At 39.7% G+C, this 23,430-nt stretch overlaps 1 protein-coding gene across 2 annotated transcripts; it reads left to right on the plus strand.

Annotated features, from left to right (window-relative positions):
- The first annotated feature begins 1,311 nt into the window (after positions 1-1,311).
- VXN (vexin) lies at positions 1,312-22,515 on the plus strand. 2 transcript variants are annotated; one of them, XM_089518894.1, is made up of 6 exons: positions 1,312-1,469; positions 12,176-12,231; positions 17,265-17,433; positions 18,480-18,541; positions 18,987-19,075; positions 22,169-22,515. In XM_089518894.1, the coding sequence occupies exons 1-6, from the start codon at positions 1,406-1,408 to the stop codon at positions 22,353-22,355; spliced, it is 627 nt and encodes a 208-aa protein (XP_089375020.1). In that variant the 5' UTR covers positions 1,312-1,405; the 3' UTR covers positions 22,356-22,515. The 2 variants fall into 2 exon arrangements, with proteins under 2 accessions (XP_089375020.1, XP_089375021.1); XM_089518895.1 differs by having other exon boundaries at positions 18,483-18,541.
- Positions 22,516-23,430: the final 915 nt, after the last annotated feature.

A 23,430-nucleotide genomic window follows, 5' to 3' on the forward strand; every position in this document is an offset into this window, starting at 1 on the left:
GAACATGTGGCACAATAAATCAAAAACTAATTGAACTCTGGGCTGATTGTATTGATTGTTCTCTGAACATTTTCAATACTCCAGTGTTTTCTACAACAACAGTTTTTCGTCCCATCCACCGTAATAGATTGGGTGCCATGGGACAGTTTGAAAACTGCCCTATACGAAGGTCAAGTGATGCAAATATTGTGCTAATTTTCCTTTTGTTTTGTTTCAAGCCTCTTGTGTAACAACTGCTTTTGTCTGGCTCAGCCTAATTCATCAAATATTGAACTCATCGAACATTCTAGTGAATCAGAGCAGCGATTGAACATTATGGTTCCATGGTATCAGTTCTGATACAAAACTGTGAGCATTCCTGTATGGCCATTTCTCATAACATCAGATGAAACCTGTTTTTAATTCTATATGACTTCAAATGGATAAGTTGAACTTACATTGCAACTTCTCAACCATTAACAATCCTTCTCCAGAAAAATTATAATATATGGGATATTTCTAATACTCTCTTCACTGTAACATTTTGGTGATGAAGATGCAAAATCCATCTCAATCCCCCAAATTAATAACATTTTAGGATCATGACTATCCAAGATGAGTGGATAGAGGAGGAATGGAAAGAGGAGGAATGGAATTTGCATTTGCTTCAGTGGTCCTTACTTACTCTTCAGTAAGTGAGTGCAGAATTACAGCTGATGTCTTGTTGTTTTTAGCAGGAGATCAACACCTCAGCAAACCAGGCCACCTATTAAAAGAGCTAAATGTAGGTTTGACTGCTTAGAGAAGGACAAGCATCTATATTTGAAAATGTTGATCTCTGTGCTAAAAGGCTACCTTATCCCACTGGCTGGTAAAACAAAAGACCATTGAGAGCAAAATATGCTTTTATCATCCATATCCTAATGTATTTTTCTTTGTTATTATTTTTAGAAGGGGAACACCTATGCTTTGATTTTGAAAATTAAAAATGAGCTGGAAAAAAAAATAAATATTATAAAATAATACCCAGTTCAGTTCCTCAAAAAAAAAAAAACCTTATTTCATAATTCCCCATCTATATACTACCAGTCAACATTCCTTCAGTTTGCCCCTTAATATTCTTGAGGGTGTCAGGAAATCATATGGTAACTAGAGGTGCTATGCAAATAAAATGTTACTTAGCATGGCAGTGGTTTGAAGGAAGGGCAAAATCAAACCCCAACGTGAGCAGAATTCATACAAAGCCAGACGGGTGTAGAAAATGTTGCAATGAAGAATATGGAATGAGATGAGATCACAGCATCAGTCTGTCCTTTGTGGACCTGGACAATGATCACAGAGCCAGATGGGATTAGTGAAACCTATTTACTAGAAGTTCAGAGCAGTTGCATGAAGCCGATAGGCAGCCAGAAGAGAGAAGTGAAAAATGCACCAGATTTACAGCTGCAGTGATGAAAATTTAGAAGTTTTCACTGTGATTTCTTCCAAATGTGAGTACCCGTCAAACAGCTATTGCTGTTGAGGGAGGGCTGGGGCTTTTCTTGAACTGGCATGTTTGGAACAAACCTTCAGCATGATCAGTTCAGATGCTTGTATACTTGTACTTGCTGTGTAGTGATCTCTGATTTTTTTTTACTCCTCTTGGAGAAACTGCAGACAGATGCCAAGATACATAAACTGAGGGAAGTATTTCCAGAGCAAAAAACTATGCATAGGCAGTGTACCTAATTTGCTGAACCTTTGTTGCTAAACCACCAATTAAGATGACTGGACGTAATGTTAAGGTTAGAGAAGATGAGATCCCAGTTATTTGTCATATAAAGGAAAAATGGTTTTATTAAGTCATGACCCACTAGATCAAAGCAGAGACAGTTCTCAAATGCATGTTCTTTTCTGGGACTGATTGTATACTTAACCTTAGTACTAGTCTGTCACAGAGAGAACAAGTCAGACAAAAATCAATACACATTCATGAGAACAATGGTTTTTCATAAGGAATAGATTAAGCATGGGAAGCTCTTTGTGGTGAACAATGCCATCTAAACTCAGTTGTGCTTTCCCAAAAATGATTAATGGCAATATTGTTATTATCGGCTTCGTGATAAGAATATGTTTGTCACACATACACTCATTTATTGAAACAAATTTCCATGGTCAGATTGTTCTTTTCAATTGCCCAAAGACTTGCTTCCTGTTCCATTACTCTTTCACTGTAGATAAAGAGGAAAAAAGAGCACAAGCAAGCCTGCCACCAATCAAGGTCCTACCCCTCAGATACACCCCAACTTTATTGTCCAGAATTAATGTAATACAGATAAATATTAGGAGCACCTTCTCATCCAGCACATCTTTGTTGATCACTTTTCTCCACCCAGAGTTAAGCAAGGAAATTTTTGTTGTTGTTTTTCAAAAATATAATTTAAAGTGAAAGGGAATTTTTTTTGTCCCATTCATGCCACAGCATCACCCAAACAATTCTGTTTCCCAAGCCCAGCTCAGAAAACTAGACATTCTTTCACACTGCACATTTCTTTTCCCCCTGATATGGTACCTATGCCTTTAAAGGTGGTACAAAAGGCAGAACTTCAACAGGTCAAACTTTTACTGGCCTGAAGACAGTATGGTGAGAAAAGCTCTTCTCAGATGAATTTCTCTGTTTATCACATGGGTAAAGGTGTGCAGCTGGGGAATGGGTGAGAAGGTGCCCACCATGAATACAGACTGACAACAGAAGCTAGTATTTGAAAGGACTTTATCACACCAGGAAAATTGGGGGTTTAAACGGTCATTTTCCCAGGAAAGTCATGAGGTCATTGTGAAGATTTTCACATGACATCGTAATAATAATAATAATAATAATAATAATAATAAATGTATTTGTATCCCACCCAATCAATGAGGCATCCGGGCGGCTAACAACAGTGGAAGTACAATAAAAATACAATAAAAAACAAACCAATTAAAGAGGACTTTTCCCAGGAATAACCAGAGAATAATCAGAAACAAATCATTCATGGGGAAATCCCATTAATGATTTGTTGCTAGTTATTCCCTGGTTATTTTTAATTGTGATATGTGTAAAAATCTTCACCTCAATCACGTGACTTTCCAGAGAAAATGACAGAGAAAATCCATTGCCCATCCATTTTGTCTATATGTGGAATTTGTCTGTATATGGAATTTGGGGGACTTGTAAGAAACTAATCTTAATCTTTACCGTGAGCAGCAAAATGTCTTAAGGTAGCACTTTCAACTTGAGTTAAGATGACTCCATAGAAGAGAGGTCAGTTGGAGCTGTTGTGCAGAAGAAGAGGTATTTTGTCTCAGCCCTGCAGCCCTATAGCATCTCAAGCCACATCTATAGTTGGTCCTCCTTATCCATGGATTCTTTATTTGTGGATTGAAGAATCCATGGCTTGAAAATATTCCAAAAAGCAAACCTTGATTTTGCCATTTTATATAAGGAATACTATTTTACTATGCTACTGCATTTAACTGGACTTGAGCATCCATGGATTTCAGTATCCATGGGGGATTCTGAAACCAAACCCCAGCCAATACCAAGGCCCCACTATATTGAAATTCCCTCTCTTATACATCTGTTAAAAATATAGCAGCCCAATCTTGAACTCAGAGACTCTACTATAACTACATGTGTAATAGTATTCAAAGAGTTGTAGTTATATAAGTTCATTTTAGCATAAAAAGAAAGAAAATAATCCAGCAGGACTTTGGGGGAAAGGAGGTTTTTGTAGACTACAGTCCACTTCATCTGACACTGCTGCATCTGATGAAGTGGACTCAGTTAGAAATTTGTTTTTCCTGGTTAGTGTTAAAGGTGCTCCTGGAATCTGCCTATATATATATTGTGGGGGGTGGGGTGGGGGCTTCAGGTCACCTGTTGACTTATGACAACCACATGAATTTCATTGAGTTTTAGGTAAGATATATACAGAGGTAGCCTTGCCAGTTCCTTCCCCTGCAATATAGCTTGCAGCACTTAATATTTCTTGGTGGTCTCCTATCCAAGTACTAACCAGGGTTGACCCTGCTTAGTTTCCAAGACAGGATGTGGTGCCTTTAGCATATTTAATTTAGTGTGTAGCATCACTACATGGGGCATCAGTATATTACAAATCATAATAACATTGTATAGACAGGAACTGTATTCCAAATTCCCAACAAGCTCATTTCTACTGCCTCTCCCAAAATGACCTGCCACAAATTCTTCAGATAAATAATGTCACATGTTCAATCTTTCATATGTTTACTTGGGACAGGGGTGGAAAACCAGTGGCACTCCAGAAATAGTTGCATTGCCATTCTCATCAGCTCTGATCAGTCTAGGGAGGCATTGGTGAGATGCAGTTGAACAGCATCTGGAGAGCCAAAAATTAATCATACCTGATCTGAGCAGCACTGTGTGAGACTATTGGCCCAAACTTTGGATATATAGATAGGACTGATGAGAACATAAGAGCAAGATCAGATCAAAGGGTATTTTCTCCAGATGGCTACTACTATGAGAAGCAAGACATGAGTGCAAGAGCTGTACCATTCTGCTTCTATTCCCCAAAACTAGTATTCAGAAAGGCACACCACATCTGGTACTGGAGACAACATAAATTATAATTATAATTGTGGCTGAGATCCCACATCACATTTATAACTATGTAAACATAGCTATGAATTACCTAAGGAACTGACACCCAGAATTCACCTTAAACTCCGGGGAACTAATCTGAATAATGGAGGGGCTGGCCGCATCAACCTGAAGCATCCCACTCAACTGCACTGCAGACCTCCATCACTTGGAGTGGCTCCTTGGTGAGTTTCAGGAGGCATTTATCATTGTGGCAATACTGCCATGATTGTAAATATATAGCCTAGCTAATACATAAAAGTTACAGATCCCTAACTCAAGATTACAGAATTGCAACTGCAGTGCAGGATGTCAGGCAGTATCTTTCAGTAATCTGACTAATTTTGACAAATGGCAATCAAAATTGCTGGCCACCACCATAAATTTATCATAACTAGTTGCCAGCCAGTTAGAACAGAAGAATATAAAGACATTCCAGCTCTCCAAAGATACAGTATTTAATGCTTCTGCACTTTGCATGCAAGTTTTTATTTATAATGCTATTGTGATGGGTTTATATCTACACAAAGGAGCTTTGTTCAAAAGGGGACTTTTCACATGCTCAGACATTCAGGCCAAAGTGCAAGAATGTGTCCAAACAAACGAAATCATCTTCTAAGTGTAGTTAGTGGCTGATGAATCATTTGTGTGCTTCAATATAAAGCAGTCCTTAATTCAAGATGATGTGGAGGGGGAATCAGTCTGGCCCACATCTCAATGGCCAGCTGTTCCTTTGAAATGCCCATTTGAGAAGGTGTTACGTCTATTAGGAAACTATTCACACAGTTCCTTTCTTCCCTTTTGGTCCAACAATTTGCTGCTTTCTCTTCCTGCAGACATAACAACGTTTCAGCTAGAGGGATTACAATGGACAAAATGAAAATATGCCAGATGCATATTTATAAGGCACTCGTGGCTGTTTAATCTGAAGCATCCTTAATGTAATTAAAATTGCATTAGTAAAATACAGAATGTAAATGATTTTTCAGCCTCCTCCTCTTCTTTCTACTATGGACCCCAACAAATAAATTGCATAACAGAAGAAAAGCATACATAGGTTTACTTTAGGTAGGCATATAAAACAAAGCACTGGTGTTTTGCTTTCAGTGCTTCTCTTCTATGACTAATAAGAGGCCCTTGCTAGATTTTGTTTGTTTATTACTTTCTAGATATTAGCTATTGTTACAGGATTGTTTAACTATTTGTAGTAATTTTATTGACGAAAGCAACCTGAATTCTTGGGGATGGGAACTGTCCTAAACTGATTTTAAATATCATCATAACCCGCCCCCGCCCCCCCCCCCGCAATGTGAATGAACATTTGTTGAAATTTTCATCATAATTTTCCAACGAAACCAGAAAAGCCATTGTTTATGAATGAGCCCAGCAGCATCCTAATGCTCCCACCCCAATGTTGTTAGTCTGCAATTCTTTCATTGTCCCTCATAACTTGTCATGCTTTCTGGAGCTGCTGGGAGCTGTAGTCCAATGACAGCTTGAATGCTACAAGTTGCCAATCCTTGCTATAAGGCGGGAGAGAAGAAAATCTGCTTGTAGTCTACAAAAAAAGGGGTTGCAGCAAACAACGTGCAAGCCTCCACTTTTTTGAGCTTTCAAAGCGTCCAATTGTTCCCCCCCCTAAAAAAAATCTTTACACTCCCACCTAATCATGTTTTTTTAAGGGAAAAAATGCCTTGAAATGTTTAGTTCTTGCTCCCAGAGGCCACCAGGAATGGCAGGTTAAGTAAAAATCCTCCCAATTGCTACCTTCCCCAACATTCTGTATAGCGGACCAGTGTGTTACAATTAAAAGTCTTTTCTGGTCACTTTTGGTCAAATGTGTGGCCAAATTTTGGACACTGCAGATTTCCACAGACTCCCCTACCCCTCAGTGCAACTGTCCATCCCTCCTATAACAGGTAGGTAGTAGGTGGAAACACTGTCAATGATCCTACATCATACAGCATCATATAGCATAATGCTACATCAATTCAGTTTCATATCCCTTCTTCCCCCAGAAGTTGGTTCTAAGGAGCCTGATCCCACTGCCACCACCATTTACTGGCTGGTGGGAAGGCAACCAAGCAGTATTTGGCTACAATTTGCAACCACAGAAAGAGTGCTGAGATCATCAGCCTGGATCTCCAGTGACTACCAAGAGATCTGGGCAAGCAAGTTAGCTTTCTTCTTCCTGCTACATCTTGGGTACCTTCTCCTCTCTTCCTGCCAGTAAATTATGGCAGCAGGCTCAATAATAATAATAATAATAATAATAATAATAATAATAGAGATTTATTTGTATCCCACCCAATCAAAGAGAATCCAGGCTGCTAACAGCAATAAGAGAAATACAATAAAAAGAAAGTAGAATAAAATACAAAATACAAAATAACCCCTTCCCGATCACATAACTAATACTTAAACAAACATGATAAGCAATATAAATACAATAAGCAAGTAAAAGAATACTGCACAAGTTAAATAAGTATAAAATTAAATACAAAACATACTCCATCTCTTTACATCTACCAGGTATTGCAGAAAAAGGTAATGAATACCTCCTTCATAATGTACCAAATAAGGGACACACTGTGGGCCCTTGGTATCTGCTGGGGTTGGTTCCAGGACTGAACAAAAAGGGAACAACAAGGGATATGTATAATAACTAGACTATGTCTATTCACAAGATATATATATCCAGATACATAATTACAAGACACATCAATAATAGCCAATATATATCTAAAGAGTGAAGTGGTAACAGTCCAAGTACACAATGTTGCTGCAGCAACATTGTGTACTTGGACTGTTACCACTTCACTCTTTAGATATATATTGGCTATTATTGATGTGTCTTGTAATTATGTATCTGGATATATATATCTTGTGAATAGACATAGTCTAGTTATTATACATATCCCTTGTTGTTCCCTTTTTGTTCAGTTTGTCTAAGTGTAAGCCTGCTGCTCGTTGGTTGTTGGTTCCAGGACTCCCTTGGATACCAAAATCTGTTGATGCTCAAATCCCATTAAATGCCATGGTGTAGTAAAATGGTATCCCTTATATAAAATGGCTAAATCAAGGTTTGCTTTTTAGAATATATATACAGTCGCCCCTCCAAGTCTTGAAATTGGCAGACTTGATGACCCGCGGTGCATGCCCTAATGCTTACGCGCAGGAGTGCGCCCCATTCATTTCAATAGGGCTTGATTATCTGCGAGTCTCCTAACTTGCGGGGGGGGGGGGGTCTGGAAAGGATCCCCCACAAGTTAGGAGGGGCAACTGTGTGTGTAATTTTTTGAAATGAAAGTCCCACAAAAATCTAAGAAATGTTTTTGTGGCATTATTTATAATGGTTCGCACAGAAGGGGACTTCACTTCCTCTCTCTCTCTCTCTTTCTATCACTCTCCTTGATGGACACTCATAACATAGAAAACAAAAATTATAATCTGTATATTTAACACTAGACAATCAAATTCAGAGGTAGAAGACACACATCTTTATTTAAAACAGTATTTGTCCTTAAATTCATTGATATCTTTTACTACGTCCTACATGAGACAACAGAGTTGAAAAGCCAATGCAACATAATGAGAAAAAGACCTAGGTGCAAATACTGGCAATGATAATGCAACTGAGAGCTAGTGAGCAAGTCCTCTCTTGACTTTTCCCATGTGCACTGGCTTGTCTTGATAGTGGCAACAACAACAACGTTATTTTATTCCTTTTCAGTATTGCTGATGGTAAAACAGTGAGATATTTTTTAAGCTTACCATGGTTACTTAGCCATACTCTAGGAACTATAGCATTATTAACACTACATAACACATTAATATATATGTGAAGTGGCCTTTGAAGCTCGCCTTAAAAATGGCAGATACAGTAGTTCAGAAAATAGCAAAGAAATTGCTGACTGGGACCAGCTGGCTGGAACATACTTTGCTAACCCAGATCCATAGGCCCCCAGTCTGTTGCTGAGCAAGATTTAAAATGCTGACATTGACCTTTAAAGCCTTTATTGCTTGCTTCTGGACAAGATTTAAAATGCTGATATTGACCTTTAAAGCCTTCTGTTATTTGTGTCCAGGGTTTTCAAAGAATTGCTAACCAGGGTATCACTAGGAGGGTGCGGGAAATTTAGATAGCACTGGGCGACACCTCTGGGGGCAAGAGTGGGACAGTAATTCCTGTCTGTCCCAAGAGACCCCTGTCCACCCCCTCTTCTAGCCATGATGCCTCTACCATCGATTATCTGTGAACAATAGGAATGGAGTGCTGCTGCCACCTGGCAGCTCCTTCCAGGCCTGGTGGGGCTGCTGGCTGAGCAGAGAAAAGGTTGCTGGGCAGTAGCAGCAGCCCACTCCCACTGGTGGCCACTGCTCAGAAAGGGCTGCCTTGTGGGTCAAGTGGGTTAGTTGGCTGGGTGGGTAAGCAAGTTGACTCCCCTTTTCACCCAGCCAGCAGCTCCACCAGGCCTGGAAGGAGCTGCCAGGTGACAGCAGCAGTATCCCACTCCAACCAGGAACCACTGGTGGGAAAGGGCTTTCTTCTGGATCCATCAGGTCTGTAGACTAGACAGAAAAGTGAATCAGCTTCACCAGACCTGGAAAAGGTTGTTGAAGAGAGGAAGAGGGTATTACAAATACGGGTGTCAAAAATACTAGGTATGCCACTGTTACTAACCCCTACATCAATCTGCCCATAAGCAGTAGTCATTATTGGAAGCTCTTCTCCAGATGTTCATACTGAATGATGTGCAGAGGTTGCAACCAAACATATTGTCCAAGATCCAGTAGACACACTAATGGAGCACAAGTCTTCACCAATGTACTTAATGACATCATCTGTAGGAATGAAGGTAGCTCCTTCTTTACCACTTTTCTGTGGGGATAGAGGTAGCTCCCTCCTTGCTACTATGTGAAGAACAACAGGGCAGCTTCAACTCCTCAGCCACTTGTTTGCCGTGGAGGCTTGCCCAGGTACTTGCTGTATTTCCTTGCATTTGCAACAGAATATCCTCCATGCCCACATAAGGTTGCTCCTCCTTTCCTGGGTGCAGGAGGGCAGCTGGAACACACCTGGATGCTGTCCTAAAGCTAATGAGTGGCTAGAGGGAATGGATCTGGGCCTGTTGTTGCATACTCAGGGTGGGGAACATTGTGTAGCATTGCAAAAGGAAAGGATGACCAGATGTCCTAACTGCAAAGGAGGACAAGATGTAGAACATTCAAGAAAAATATAGGGCATTACAAAATAAAAGCTAAAAACATTTATAGAAATATAAATTCATGTTTCTTAGTCATGTTCAGAATGGAGAACATTTTGGAATTCTTCCTAGATAGAAGGTTGAAATATAGGACACATCTGAGAAAAGGAGAACACCTGGTCACTTGGCACAAGGAGGTAACAAGACACCTCCTTCCAAAATATCATAAAGAAAAATGCATACAGGGTGTAAAAGAGGGTTACATAGGCCTGTTACAGACTGCCAAAATAAAGCTGCTTCGGGTCTCTTTGGAGGTATGCTATTTAAATGATGCATGCATCCTAAGAATCCAGAAGCTGCACCAAAGCTGCACTCCGGTGCTTAGGAACGGAGTGTGGCTTTGGTGCAACCTCCGGACTTTTAGGACCCATGCATCCTTTAAATAGCATACCTCCAAAGAGACCCGAAGCAGTTTTATTTTGGCAGTCTGTAACAGGCCATAGGCATCTGTCACCAAGAGGATTCTAGCCATAGTCTTCTTCATGATAGTGTTCCATCCATGAAGAGTGCTATCCCACCAGAGGCTGTATTCACTAAAACCCCTTTTACTTTCCTGAGTCTTAACTAAATTAGTTCTGAATTTGAACTGTCCTAATGCTGATTATTTGTATAAGGGGTATTATTCATACATGATTATAATTTAAATTTTGTATTTATTTAGTTACTATATAACCCACCAGCCTTTTTAAAAGAAATATTTGAAGGATGACATATGGGGGCCCTCTTCTGTGTCCCACCAGTGAGGTCAATGCACTGTGTGAAGATGTGGGAAAGGGCCTTTTCAGCCATGGCACCTCAACTGTGGAACACCCTCTCCTTCAAGGCCTGATTGGCACCAACGGTAGTTTCATTTAGGCCCCAGGTGAAAACACAGACCTTAATCAAATGGTTTTAACTTGTTAAACATGTTTTAACTCATTAATGTATTAATATGTTTTATTCTTTTAAAAGTATTTTTAGTATCTTACATTATTTTAACTTTTTTGTATTGATTTTATATGTATGTACTCAAAGATCTTTTGACATAGGGTTCAATTGAAATATTTAAATAAATAAAAAAGCAATAGCAATAACAAATACATTTCTATACTGCTTATCAGTGCACTTAAGCACTCCCTAAGCGGTTTACAATGTGTAAGCTAATTGCCCCCAACAATCTGGGTACTGATTTTAACGACCTTGGAAGGATGCAAGCCTGAGTTGAGCTTGAGCCCTTTTACTGGTATTGAACTCGCAACTGTATGGTTTGTGAATGAGTGGCTGCAGTACAAGCATTTAACCACTGTGCCACCAGGGCTCCTGTGCGCCACCAGGACTCCTAGAAAAGGAGGGGAGCCTTTCGTGAAGTCAAGTTTCAGAATGTCTTCCAAACATCATTTCTTATGGGGCAGAGAGGGAGCAACCTCATCTATTCTAAACACCATGGCTTCTATCCATACAGTACTAGCTCCAGGCAGTGGCATTGCCAGCCCTGGTGTCCTCCGGTGTAGGGGGCAAAAGGCCATGCTCACCATTTCTCCGTCACCACTGTGGTGGTGGCCTCCTCATAAGGAGACCGCCACCATGGTGGGGAAGCAAGGCTGAGTGCTCTCAGCCTTGTCCTTCCCATGGTGGTGATGGTCTCCTTGTGAGGAACCGCCACCACAGTGGGGGAACAGGACTAGGTGACTTTGGCCTTGATCTTCCCCATGGTGTCATCAGTCTCATGATAAATCACTGGTGCTGCAGGGAAGTAAGGTGAGGGGATACTTGCCCCTTCCCCCCACCAGTGGGAGGACAGCCCGATTGGGTGTCACTTAGTATGGGCCACACCAACACACACACCCTAGTGATGCCAGTGGCTCCAGGTTTGAGGGGTACCTTTGCAAAGAACCCCATGGTGGGTTTATTATTCCAGTAGGTCCCTCTTCCTGTATGATTCTAGCAGAAGCAACGTTCCAGTCTATGTGCCACACAGCTGCCAGCTGCCATTTTAATGTAATTGATTTCAGATTCTCAGATAGCATCACTTTGGGACACTGTGGGAATTATTTGTAGCTCCCAGATTCAGCCAATCAGTCTAACTAGAATGCTTATAAATAAATAGGAAAGAGGACCATGGAAAGTGTCAGCACACTCTGGGGTCTGTAGTCCAAAAAAGTAAGTCTTCCAAACTTGCATTTACAAAACTTCCAAGCCACAGCTACCTGAAGGATGCTGAGAGTTCATACTGGGCCTGTCTTGTCATTAAAGGGAATTTGAACAACCTCTGAACTTCCCATTGACAATATTTCCATTCTTCTTGCAGCATGTAGCCCAGTCCGAAGAAAAACCAAAAGTGCACAGTGCATCCTATCAAAAAAGGTAAGAAAAACAGTGTTTATGGAATACAAAATACACATTTGTTGTAAGCCTTCAAGTCATTGTCAACATATGACAATCCTAAAATGAATTTATCATGGTGTTTTCTTGACAAGATTTATTCAGAGTGAGTTTGCCATAGCCTTGGTCTCAGACGTAGAGAATGGGACTTGCCTAAGGTGACCCAGAAGTTTCCATTACCTGAGCAAGGATTTGAACCATATTCTCCCTGGTCCAGCGCTCAAACCACTAACAACATTGATTCTTAAAATGTAAATTTGTGATATCTTTATTAGATCAAGCAAAAGGTACAAATAATTTTCTAACTTTCAAAGAGAGTTTCAAAAGCCGGTGTGTTTTGTATTTTGGCACTTCTGTTTGACCTAGCAACTGTGCCAGCGATTTGTATTTTGTTTAATAGTCAACATGACTATACTTGCATTCATTTATTAAGGAGGCTGTTTCTTGTCTATGAATATTAAATACACGTCTTCCAAGGCTGTAGTGTGAAACTGACGTGTACTTGTCCAAAGGAGAGCTAATATGATTCATAAATAGCATGCACAACTGGCGTAAACAAAAAAAATCTTCAAAATATTTTGAACAATTAGTTTGAAACCTATTTGGAGAACTCAGAACCACTTCATATTTTATGTTTAAAATGTCTGAGAAAAGCAAGAAGAATTTGGAACTTATGTAATTGTTGTACATAATCGCTCATAGATATTACAAACCCCTCATACTTCCTTTCTTAAGACAAATTTGGGAACTTGGGCTACTGGTAAGAAGGTATTCATGGGCAGGAGAAATGGTCCTAAATTCTTCCACCTGCAAATGTTGTATATCAGAACATTTAAAACCATTCCCCTCACATGAAACTATCCCTTTGGATTTTAAACAGCAGTATATACAAGTACATATTCCAATGGGCATCACTAAAGAAGGAAAAACACAACGTTTTTATAAACACCGTTTTGAAATAATTTTATTAAACTTATTTCAATGTTATAGTATCCCTCTGGGATACCTGAAAACAGAATTGTTCAATTCCTTTTTCCCCCAGTAATATATATGGAGTTTATCACATGGGAGGAAATGAAAAGAAAGTGGGACCAGAACGCATTCACGTGAATTCTCTAATTCAGCAAATTTATGTGAATTCAAATTGCATTCGAACTGACTTCCCATTGCCTGAAAATAGCTTGGCATTGCTCGAAATTGTGTCTGGTAGTCTATCACGCAGTAATGTGGATATACTTTCTGACCTTGGGTTCTCAGACTCTGTTCTCGACTGGTTTCGATCTTATTTGTCTGGCAGATCTTTTGCAGTGGTTGCAGGAGGTCAGACTTCTTCTCCTGTTCCCTTATCTGTTGGAGTTCCCCAGGGCTCTGTTCTGGGTCCCCTTCTGTTTTCTCTCTACACACTGTCCTTAGGAAAACTCATCAGCTCTTTTGGTTTTTCCTACCATCTCTATGTCGATGACACCCAGTTATATCTTTCCACCCCTGACCTTTCTCCAATGCTTGAACAGCAAGTCTCGTCTTGCCTCACAGCCGTCTCACAGTGGATGCGCCATCGGCGTTTGAAGCTCAACATGTCCAAGACGGAGCTTCTTGTCTTTCCTCCTAAGCCCACCCTTCAACACTCCTTTTCTGTCTCTGTGGACAACATTTCTATTCAACCAGTCCAGCAAGCCCGCAGTCTTGGTTTTATCTTTGACTCTTCTCTGTCGTGTATCCCTCAGATCCAGACCACAGCCAAGGCTTGTAGATTCTTTTTCTACAATATTGCCAAAATCTGACCATATCTCTCCGCCTCTACTGCCAAGATCCTGGTCCATGTCCTAGTGATCTCACGACTCGATTACTGCAACATCCTCCTGGCTGGGCTTCCTCTCTCTCACCTCCGTCCTTTAATTTCTGTCCAGCAATCAGCTGCATGCATTATCACATCCACCCACCTCTCTGACCACATCTCCCCTGTGTTGGCATCCCTTCACTGGCTCCCCCTCCCTTTCCACATTCAGTATAAGCTCCTGCTGTCGACATTTAAAGCCCTCCATGGACTGGCCCCTCCTTACTTATCAGACCTTCTTTCTCCTCACCTTCCCACCAGGGCCCTCCGTTCTGGTAGTCAAGGTCTGCTGTCCCAGCCCAGGATTTCCTCTGCCCCATCCCGGATTCGCCCCTTTTCACTTGCTGCCCCTCACTCCTGGAACCTTCTTCCCCTGCGAGCAAGGACCATCACTTCTTTAACCAGCTTCAAAACGGAGTTGAAGACCATCCTGTTCAGAGAAGCATTCCCAGGCATTGCATAATTCTCACTTGCTATTTGATGTTCTTTTGTTGTCTGTTTTATTGAATCATTTGCTGTATTGCTATGTATTTCATATGTATTATCTTACTAGACAGGCCCCTTCCCCACCACCACTCCCTTCTCCTTCTGTGTCATGTCTTTTTAGATTGTAAGCCATGAGGGCAGGGAACCGTCCAATTAAAAAGATTGTATGTACAGCGCTGTGTAAATTTACAGCGCTTTATAAATAAAGGTTAATAATAATAATAATAATAATAATAATAATAATAATAACGTGAAACCCCATGATTGCATTCAGACTGACCTCCCATTGCCCGAAATGCGTGTGGTAGTCTATCACACAATAACATTAAACCCCATGATTGCCTTCGGATTGCCATTGGATTATACTTCCAATTTCCCTTGTCTGATAAACTCCTATGTCATTCCAGTATACAGTAAAAACCTATGTGAGAAGAAGGTTCTGAAAAACAATGTTTTTCTACAGTGTAAAAAGTTGGCTCCTTTACTTCTTGTTAGCACTGCTATTCTGCCTGAGATACCATGAGGTCTTCCACCCTGGTAATCTTAGTAAATGTATTTATTTAATCCCAGACAAGGCAAAAATAGCAGGCCTTGTGGAAACCTGCCAGAGTCTTTAACAGCAATAGTGCATTGAATGTGCCAGGATAGTGTTAAGTGCTTCTCAATCATATGACTACACCCCTGAGAATTAACCTCAGATGCCCTCGTGTTAACCATTTCCTGACAGCAATCATACAGAAAGAAAATTTCTGTATGTGAATATTTATTGGGAAGTAATTAACTGATAACCACAAGCATGCCAATCTCTAATTCATTAGTTGTGTTATCATGATATTTACCTTGCCTGTGATATGTGTTTTTAAGAAAACAATATGTGAACTTAAATTAAATTTATGAACACAGTTTAATTTATACATACTTTGTTCTGCTGGATTGAATCTTACTCTGAAAATTTCCAGTGATGTACATGCTCATCCTTTGATGATGCATAATCATCATCATCATCATCATCATCATCATCATCATCATCATCAGAGTGACACAGATATATAGTTCTGGAAATAAAACTGGGTTTTTGTCTAATAGTTTTTGTTTTGTTTTGTTTTTTGCAGTATATGGATGCATAGTACACAGCATTTTTCATTTCCTGCTTATTCACGCTGGTTTCTCAGTTTGTTTGCTTTTGAATAATAATACAAAAATAACAAAGTCGCAGTAGCTTTTCTGACACAATTAGAAAAGAAAAGTGATTTCAAGATAATCCCAGCGATTTACCTTGCCTGTTCATAATGACCTAGAGAAGCCTCCAATCTTGTTTGGGTCTAAATGGTGCTACTATTGGCTTGGTTTCCTGACCTACATAACTCATCTGTCTTAATACAACAATGGTTTTAGTCCCTCATATACATCAAGAAATTTGGTCTCATTCTTCTAAGAAAGACTACTGTTGGAAAATTAAGAAAACATGTATGAAAGAATAATGTAGCAGCAGCAGAGGGAATCAGAGAAGCATATGGCTATGTCCCATAGCTATATGCAAAACAATGATATAATTTGCCAAAATGCACCAGGCTCTAGGCTCAGCAGAATATGCCATCACTCTCTGCCTATGTTTTTTATTTTATTTTAAACATGAGATCAGAATTATTGTTATTAGCATATATTCCATTAAAATCATATGATAATACTTCCAGTTCTTTTTTTTTATGATAAAAGATAGCAGCATTAAAAACCTTACACTGTCATCTGCAGGTTATTTGTACTGGACACTGGGTGAAATGCCAGATGAGGCATTTATCATGTCCGCGATCTGCCTTGCTCACTGAATTTTATGGAGGCTTCACATAAGGATCATTTCCTTTTGTCATCCTCTGTTGTCTATTTCTTCCATCTTTTTTTTTTTCTTAATGGAGAAAATCTATAAAGGATCCATTAAGATGGAATAACTACACAATGCCTTTTGGTTTTGAAGATGAAATCAGAATTTTATGATAGGAAAAGTCTTCCCTAAGTGAAGTGTGGGAAATGTTTTCAGATCAAGGGGCAAATTCAGATTCATTTAACTTCTTGGGAACATATTCTAGAGATGAGTTAGGCAAAAGGCTGGTACCAAATATATAAGCCTATTTTAGCTTAAAGCTCTTACTGCCACTAACTGTGGCTTAGAGGAGTCATTTCAATATTTAGAAGAGGGAGAAGACATTAGATATCATGAGGAAGAGAGCATTACTATTTGAATAATCCCATAGGGCCACACTGAGAGGGCCAAATTAGCCCCAGAGCCTAATATTCCCCACCCCTGTCCAAATCTGCATCTGGTAAATAATGACTACAATCTAACATCCCCTCAGCATGATGTAAATATCTCCACACAGAATCATGGTATGTAAGCACATTCAATCCTCATGTCAATTAAAAATATTGCAAACACATGTGAACAATTAGGTGTCATTGGGCAATGCACATTATATGATGCACAACCACAATATGCAATATACAATATGGAATCTTCAAAAACAAGGCACAGATGAACATACTATCTGCACAACCCTGCTTCCATCACTAGAAGCAGAGTACATCTGTTGCACAATGGTGACTTTTTGGCTCTGCATGCATAGTATGACTTATGCATGTTTATGTCTCTGACAGAACTCTGACCAATATGTAATGAAACAATTTCATCACCTTCCCTTAGGTGGTAGCAGTATCTGACTACCATCCCCCAAGAACAGAAGAGTTGCCATCTCACCAAAGGGATCTCATTCAAGTCTTCTGCAAAAATGAAGGTGGGCAAGATTTCAGCCATCTGCAGAATGGACAGCAAGCATTCTTCTCCAGTCCTACCAGGTGCACTGCAACATACAGTAAGTCCCAAACAGCACTTCCTTCAATACACAGATTCATTAATTATTCAGAAGGGTGGCCCTGTTAAACAAAAATTGTCTTTCGGGCAACTAACCTAACTCATTCACTATTGTATGAGTAGATTTATTATGATCAACTGATCAAAATATTGTATGAGCAAACCAGAACAACTTTTCATTTCCATGAAAATTGTCTGTTTGAAAACATCAGTGTTGGCCATGAAAGTTTTTTGGAGTTTTTTCTCCACATAAAAACGATCTCATTAAATTAATTAATGTGGGAATAATTTAGGAAGGCATATTTACCTACAGCAGAGCCTGCACCACAAATTCCAAGCTGGTTAGGGAGTCTGGCAGTTGTAATCCAAAATAATAACTTTTCCAAAGTTTTTTGTGGGTTTTTCGGGCTATGTGGCCATGTTCTAGAAGAGTTTATTCCTGACGTTTCACCAGCATCTGTGGCTGGCATCTTCATTTCTCTGAAGATGCCAGCCACAGATGCTGACAAAACATCAGGAAGAAACTCTTCCGGAACATGGCCACACAACCCGAAAAACCCACAAAAAACTATGGATGCCAGACATGAAAGCCTTTGACTAAACTTTTCCAAACTTTGACCTACAGAAGCAGAGCCTAATCATCACAGTCTCCAAAAAGAACTTTTTTAATATTGCCTGTCTTTTGAAATACTGATTTGGCAACCCTAATATCTAACAAGGAAAGAGACAAGAGAGCAACATCCCCTATTTGCCCAATGTTCACCTCCAGTTCAGAGTTAAATCTGGTTTTAGCAGAAACTAAAGTAGACCCACCAAAATGAACTGATTTATCACTACTTAAGTCTTATTGATTTCAACTGATCTACTCTAGATAGGACTTAAAATGGGATTTATCCCTCTGACCTCTCATTCCACAGACACACAAGAATGAGGGGAATGGCATTAGCAGCTTGTATAGTGGTGTTATACTTCTCTATATAACACTATGCAATTTATGTATAGAAACATATTAATAATTACTTTTCTCCTTTGTATTATGCATTGCAGCAGGAATTTCTAAACAACGGTCATTCAGCTGTAGCAATAATCAATCAGATGCAAAGACTTTGGTAAGTAAGACGTAATATAAAGCCACATACATTTGTAAGATATGTAAATCACAATTGTTACACAGGCCTTGTGTGTTTCATGTAAAATTTAATTTCATGTCCTTAATCTTCTTACAATGATGCTTTTGCAATGATACAAAATGATGCAATGATGTATAGTTTCACAAACTCCTGACACCACACTTTCTATGACCTTTACTCATTTTATTAACTTTTAAAAAAATCCCACTTGTATGAAGTAACTGAAAGCAGCTAACATAACAATTACAATAAATTTAAAACAGGTAGTTCAGACCTAAACTATCAGAGCCAGTCCTCAGTATAATGTCAGCATTCTTTTTTCTGCTAGAAAGCCAATAACCATGTTTGTTTAATACGTTTAATTGTACCTGATTATGGTGATTGTATGTCAGTTATTAACATACTGGATTCTCATATAATTCAGCAGCCTCAGGCATCCCCAAAATCAAATCACCATGCAAAATGGATTGCAACCGCAGAACCAGCAGCAAAGAACAGCATTTTTTCAGAACAGTAAGTTTCTTTTCATTATACATTCCTCTGATCTCAATGCAGTTACTAATTGGGCAACAAAGCTCATGAGGATCGATAGCATGGGGCTCAGGATAAGAATCACCGATACAGAAAGAAAGATGTTAAACTGCAAATAAGTCTGTTTTACTTATTTACAGGCCATAGCTCAATGGCAGAGCATTGCTCTGCAAGCAAAAGTATCAGATTAAATCACATGAAACTCTAGAAAGACTCCAGCCTTGAAACCCTAGAGCAGGGGTAGGCAACCTTTTTGAGCCGGGGGCCGGGTTGCTGTCCCTCAGACAACTGGGAGGCCGAAGCCAATAAATAAATAATTAAATATTTTTTAAAAAAATTAAATATATAAATAAACCAGGACAAATGTAGGACAAAATTTTCAAATGGAAGACACTTTTTTTTAAAAAATGGAGGACACACGAAAAAATGTGCTAATTTTTTAAAAAATGTTAATATAAATGCATGTTTCTGAGGCTTCTAAAGACAATTGCCCCCCAAAGGCCCCAGCGGCAATCGGTGGCAGGACCGGGCTTGGGCCGGTCCCAAGGCCTTGCCGGGCCGCATCCGGCCCGCGGGCCGCAGGTTGCCTACCCCTGCCCTAGAGAATCCAGGTCTGTCATAAGACATAAAAAGAAAAAAATAAGTATATTTGGTTTATTCCAAGATAAAAGCACTGTGTTTCAGCTCAACCCCAATGTGTTGGGGCCTTTATTAAAATAACCTAAAGGGGTATTTGAAAAATAAATCTCCTAAACACCATAACTAACTTCCAGTTATGATGTTTAATAGATCCCAGAATCAAAGAGGCATGATTGTTTGCACAAAATGAGTAGCGGAAGAGGAAAAACAGACAATGTTTATCTTTCTTTGGTCCAGTTAGTCAAGCCTTTTGCTTTCTTGCCTGTTTAGGTCAGTTACCCTTCTTCAAGAAGCTAGTTAGTCTCTTTGTTCCCTTTGTTTGGGAAGGGAGTAGCCATGCAGCTCCAAGCTTGGCTATGGATACTAGCTTACTCCAAAGCATTAGAGCCAGCCTTTCAGGGTTTTTGTATCCAACGTCAGCTTCTTTTGTCTATCTCTTTACTTATCCGAAAATGGATTTCCTGAGACAATGAATATAGGATACCATGCATCCTGAATAATTAATCAGTTTCCTACTACAGCTTTATATTGTACTAACCCTACTGTGGCTTGCATAATACAGATACCCAATATTTCTACAAGAGATACATTTTCCAGATTTTTTAAATAAAACTTCTTAAGAAAGGCCTGAAACAGGGGTGGACAGAATACAGAATAAAGTATAGCTTGCAGGCTACGTGCAGCCCGCCAAACTGTTAGTTTTGGTCAGTCCCCACCCCAACCATTGCCACCCAAATGACCTACAGTGTTTTCCAAGCCTTTAGGGTTGCTGCAGATGTCATTTCCAAGCACCCCATCTCCATTAATTTGGAAATGCTTCAGTTGGGGCACTGCTAGGCTGCAACGGAAGATTTGCAGGGGTGAGGTGGCATCATCAACTGTAACTGCTATGGCAGAGCTCCATCATTGTACTATGGGTCCTTGGTACCCACTGAGGTTTGGTTCTAGGATCCCCCATGGATACCAAAATCTTTTGATGCTCAAGTTCCATCAAATTCAATGACACAGTAAAATAGTGTCCCTTATATAAAATGGCAAAACCAAGGTTTGTTTTTTGGAACTTACATATATTTTTGAATATTTTCAAGCTGTGGATGGTTGAATCTATGGATTAAGAATGTGCAAATATGGAAGACCAACTATATGTGCATCTCAGCCACTGTTTCTTACCCAACCTATGGGTTTTTTGCTCCTTTGTTCAGCTTTATTCTCTCTCTCTTGCTGCTCCCTGCTCTTGAATCATCTTCTCAAAAACCCACTCTTTTAATTACTGTTTTTAAATTTCTGTATAAAATTTCTTTCTTAAGTCTTTGGAACTCTGGTTTAATTTTATCCTTCCAATTTTGTATATAAAGGATGCCCTTCCCATAGGGGCAAATTTGGTCCCCCTTCCACCCACAGATGAGAAAAAAATGTATGAGTTCAAGCCAGATTACAGTCAGTAGGTTGCAATTGTGTGTGGCTACATGGAGACATCGCCATTGACAACAACAGGGCAGTGTGATCCACAAACACTCAAGTCCACGGATGGACAGTCTGCTCATATGGCAGGCCCACTGTAATTTGTACATTCAGAGTATGCATATCTAGATTATATTCCCCCTTTCTTTTCTCATACTCCTTTTTTTAGTAGATTGTACACTTTTTGCAAACCACCATGTATACTGACAGTGCTATATAAATAAAAAACAAAAGTATACTAACATGTCAATAAACAGTTTTATTTATTTATTCATTTAAATAACAATAACAACAACAGAATACAATCAGGACAGGGAACTGACAGCCTGCAAGATATTAGCAGACCTTCCTACTGTCACTGTTGAAATACACCTGCATCCCACAGCAATTCAGCTTGAGAAACCTCCTGTTATACATCCAGGCTAAATTATGCATGGAGGTAGTGGTGTGGTGTTTTATGTGAAAATGTGTGTGCATGTTGTGGGGGTTGGTCTACACCAATGATGGCGAACCTATGGCACCCGTGCCAGAGGTGGCACTCAGAGCCCTCTCTGTGGGCACACATGCTGTTGCCCTAGCACAGAGTTTGCCAGAGTTTCTTACTAGAAAGCCAGAGGGACATGGCACTTTGCAGTAAATAAGTGGGGTCTGGGTTGCAGTTTGGGCACTCGGTCTGTAAAAGGTTCACCATCACTGGTCTACACTGACCTTGCATACTGTTTGGTTTAGCTCTTTCCACTGCAAAGACCTGGCCCTGTTGAAAAAGGCCTTCTTATACTTAGTATATTCAGGATGGTTTTTGAATGTGATTTTAAAAACCAGTATTTCCACAAAAAGCTCACATAAAATATTGTTTAGTATTTTACTATATCACGTGCCAAAATAGTAAATGTGCTGTAATTAATTAATTAATTAATTAATTAATTATATTTGAGGAAATTTGCAATGTTGAACCTATCCAATTTTCACCTTCAGGCATGGAAGTCTCTCACGGAAAAATACTGAAGACAACATAAGCGCAGTTCAAGGAAATGAGGCCTCTTTACCCTTGACTGGCAGCACTTTGTATGGCACACCAAGCCTCCTGCGAAAAATATGGATGAAGCATAAAAAGAAGTCGGAATATCTGGGGGCCACCAATGGTGCCTTTGAGGCAGACTGACAAGCCTCAGCCTTGCTCCTGTGGGACACCAGTTCCTTTTACAAAGGAACTACATAATACTATTGTGTTTATCTGCTAGTGAATGCAGGGCAGGTCATATTCACCCAAGGAAATAATATTTGCTGGACTTACAGAGAAGAAAATGTACAGGACCACAAACTACACAAACAACTCAGTTTATATATTTTTTTCTTTTTTACATATTTTTGAATAGCCAGTGAATGTGTTAACAGATTTGAATGTGTGATCACACATCACCCCAATATTTTATTATTCTGTCCTGACTGATCTGGATTCATTAGGAGAAGGCTTAGAGGAGTTTTTGTAGTCCTAACAACCAATTCTCGTGTGTCATTTGCAGTACAATCAAGCAAATGTATTGTGCAGTTCTATTCTTGAAAATGATATATCTAAGTAAGTAGCTTTCAAACACTGCTTTCAGGGAAGCTTTCCCATTGAATTTATTTGGCTGAGGAGCCCTTGAAAATTACAGAAGATTCTTTGATTTGTTCTAAGCCTGGTTCTCGGGCATTGGGGAGCTGAAGTCCAAAACACCAGCAAGACCAAAATTTGAGACCCAGTTTTCCAGAAGGCAAACATTTAGTTCACCTGAGGCAACAGCCATGCCTCACCGTTGACTCATAACTGCACTGTATACTTTTGGCACAGGCTCCCACAACTTGGTAACTTCTGAACATGTTGGACCATGGCTCCCATAATCTTTACACATCATAGTCTTTGGCCATGCTTGCTGGGACTGAGCAGAGGTGCCTTTCAACACATCTGAAGAGCACCAAGTGCAAGAAAGCTCTTAGCACGTAGCCAGTAATCAGCATCTCAGTAATGATAGTCTTTCTGTAAAACACTTATCCTTTTCTACTGTTCATCTTCCTATCAATGAACCATGACAAACATCTAAGGAACTCTTGCATTCTCTAGAACAGGAATGGGCAAAAGGTAGATCCCACTAGTACATTATTTGTTCCAAATCAGCAAGGATTCCAACTCTCAATGATTTAACAAGGACAGAAATCAAAAGGCCCCTTGATCTGCATCCTCTCCAAATCATATTACA

This window comes from Sceloporus occidentalis, unplaced genomic scaffold (assembly GCF_023333645.1).
Source record: "Sceloporus occidentalis isolate IW3139 unplaced genomic scaffold, rSceOcc1.0.p SCAF_3, whole genome shotgun sequence".
Taxonomy (NCBI): Eukaryota; Metazoa; Chordata; class Lepidosauria; order Squamata; family Phrynosomatidae; genus Sceloporus; species Sceloporus occidentalis.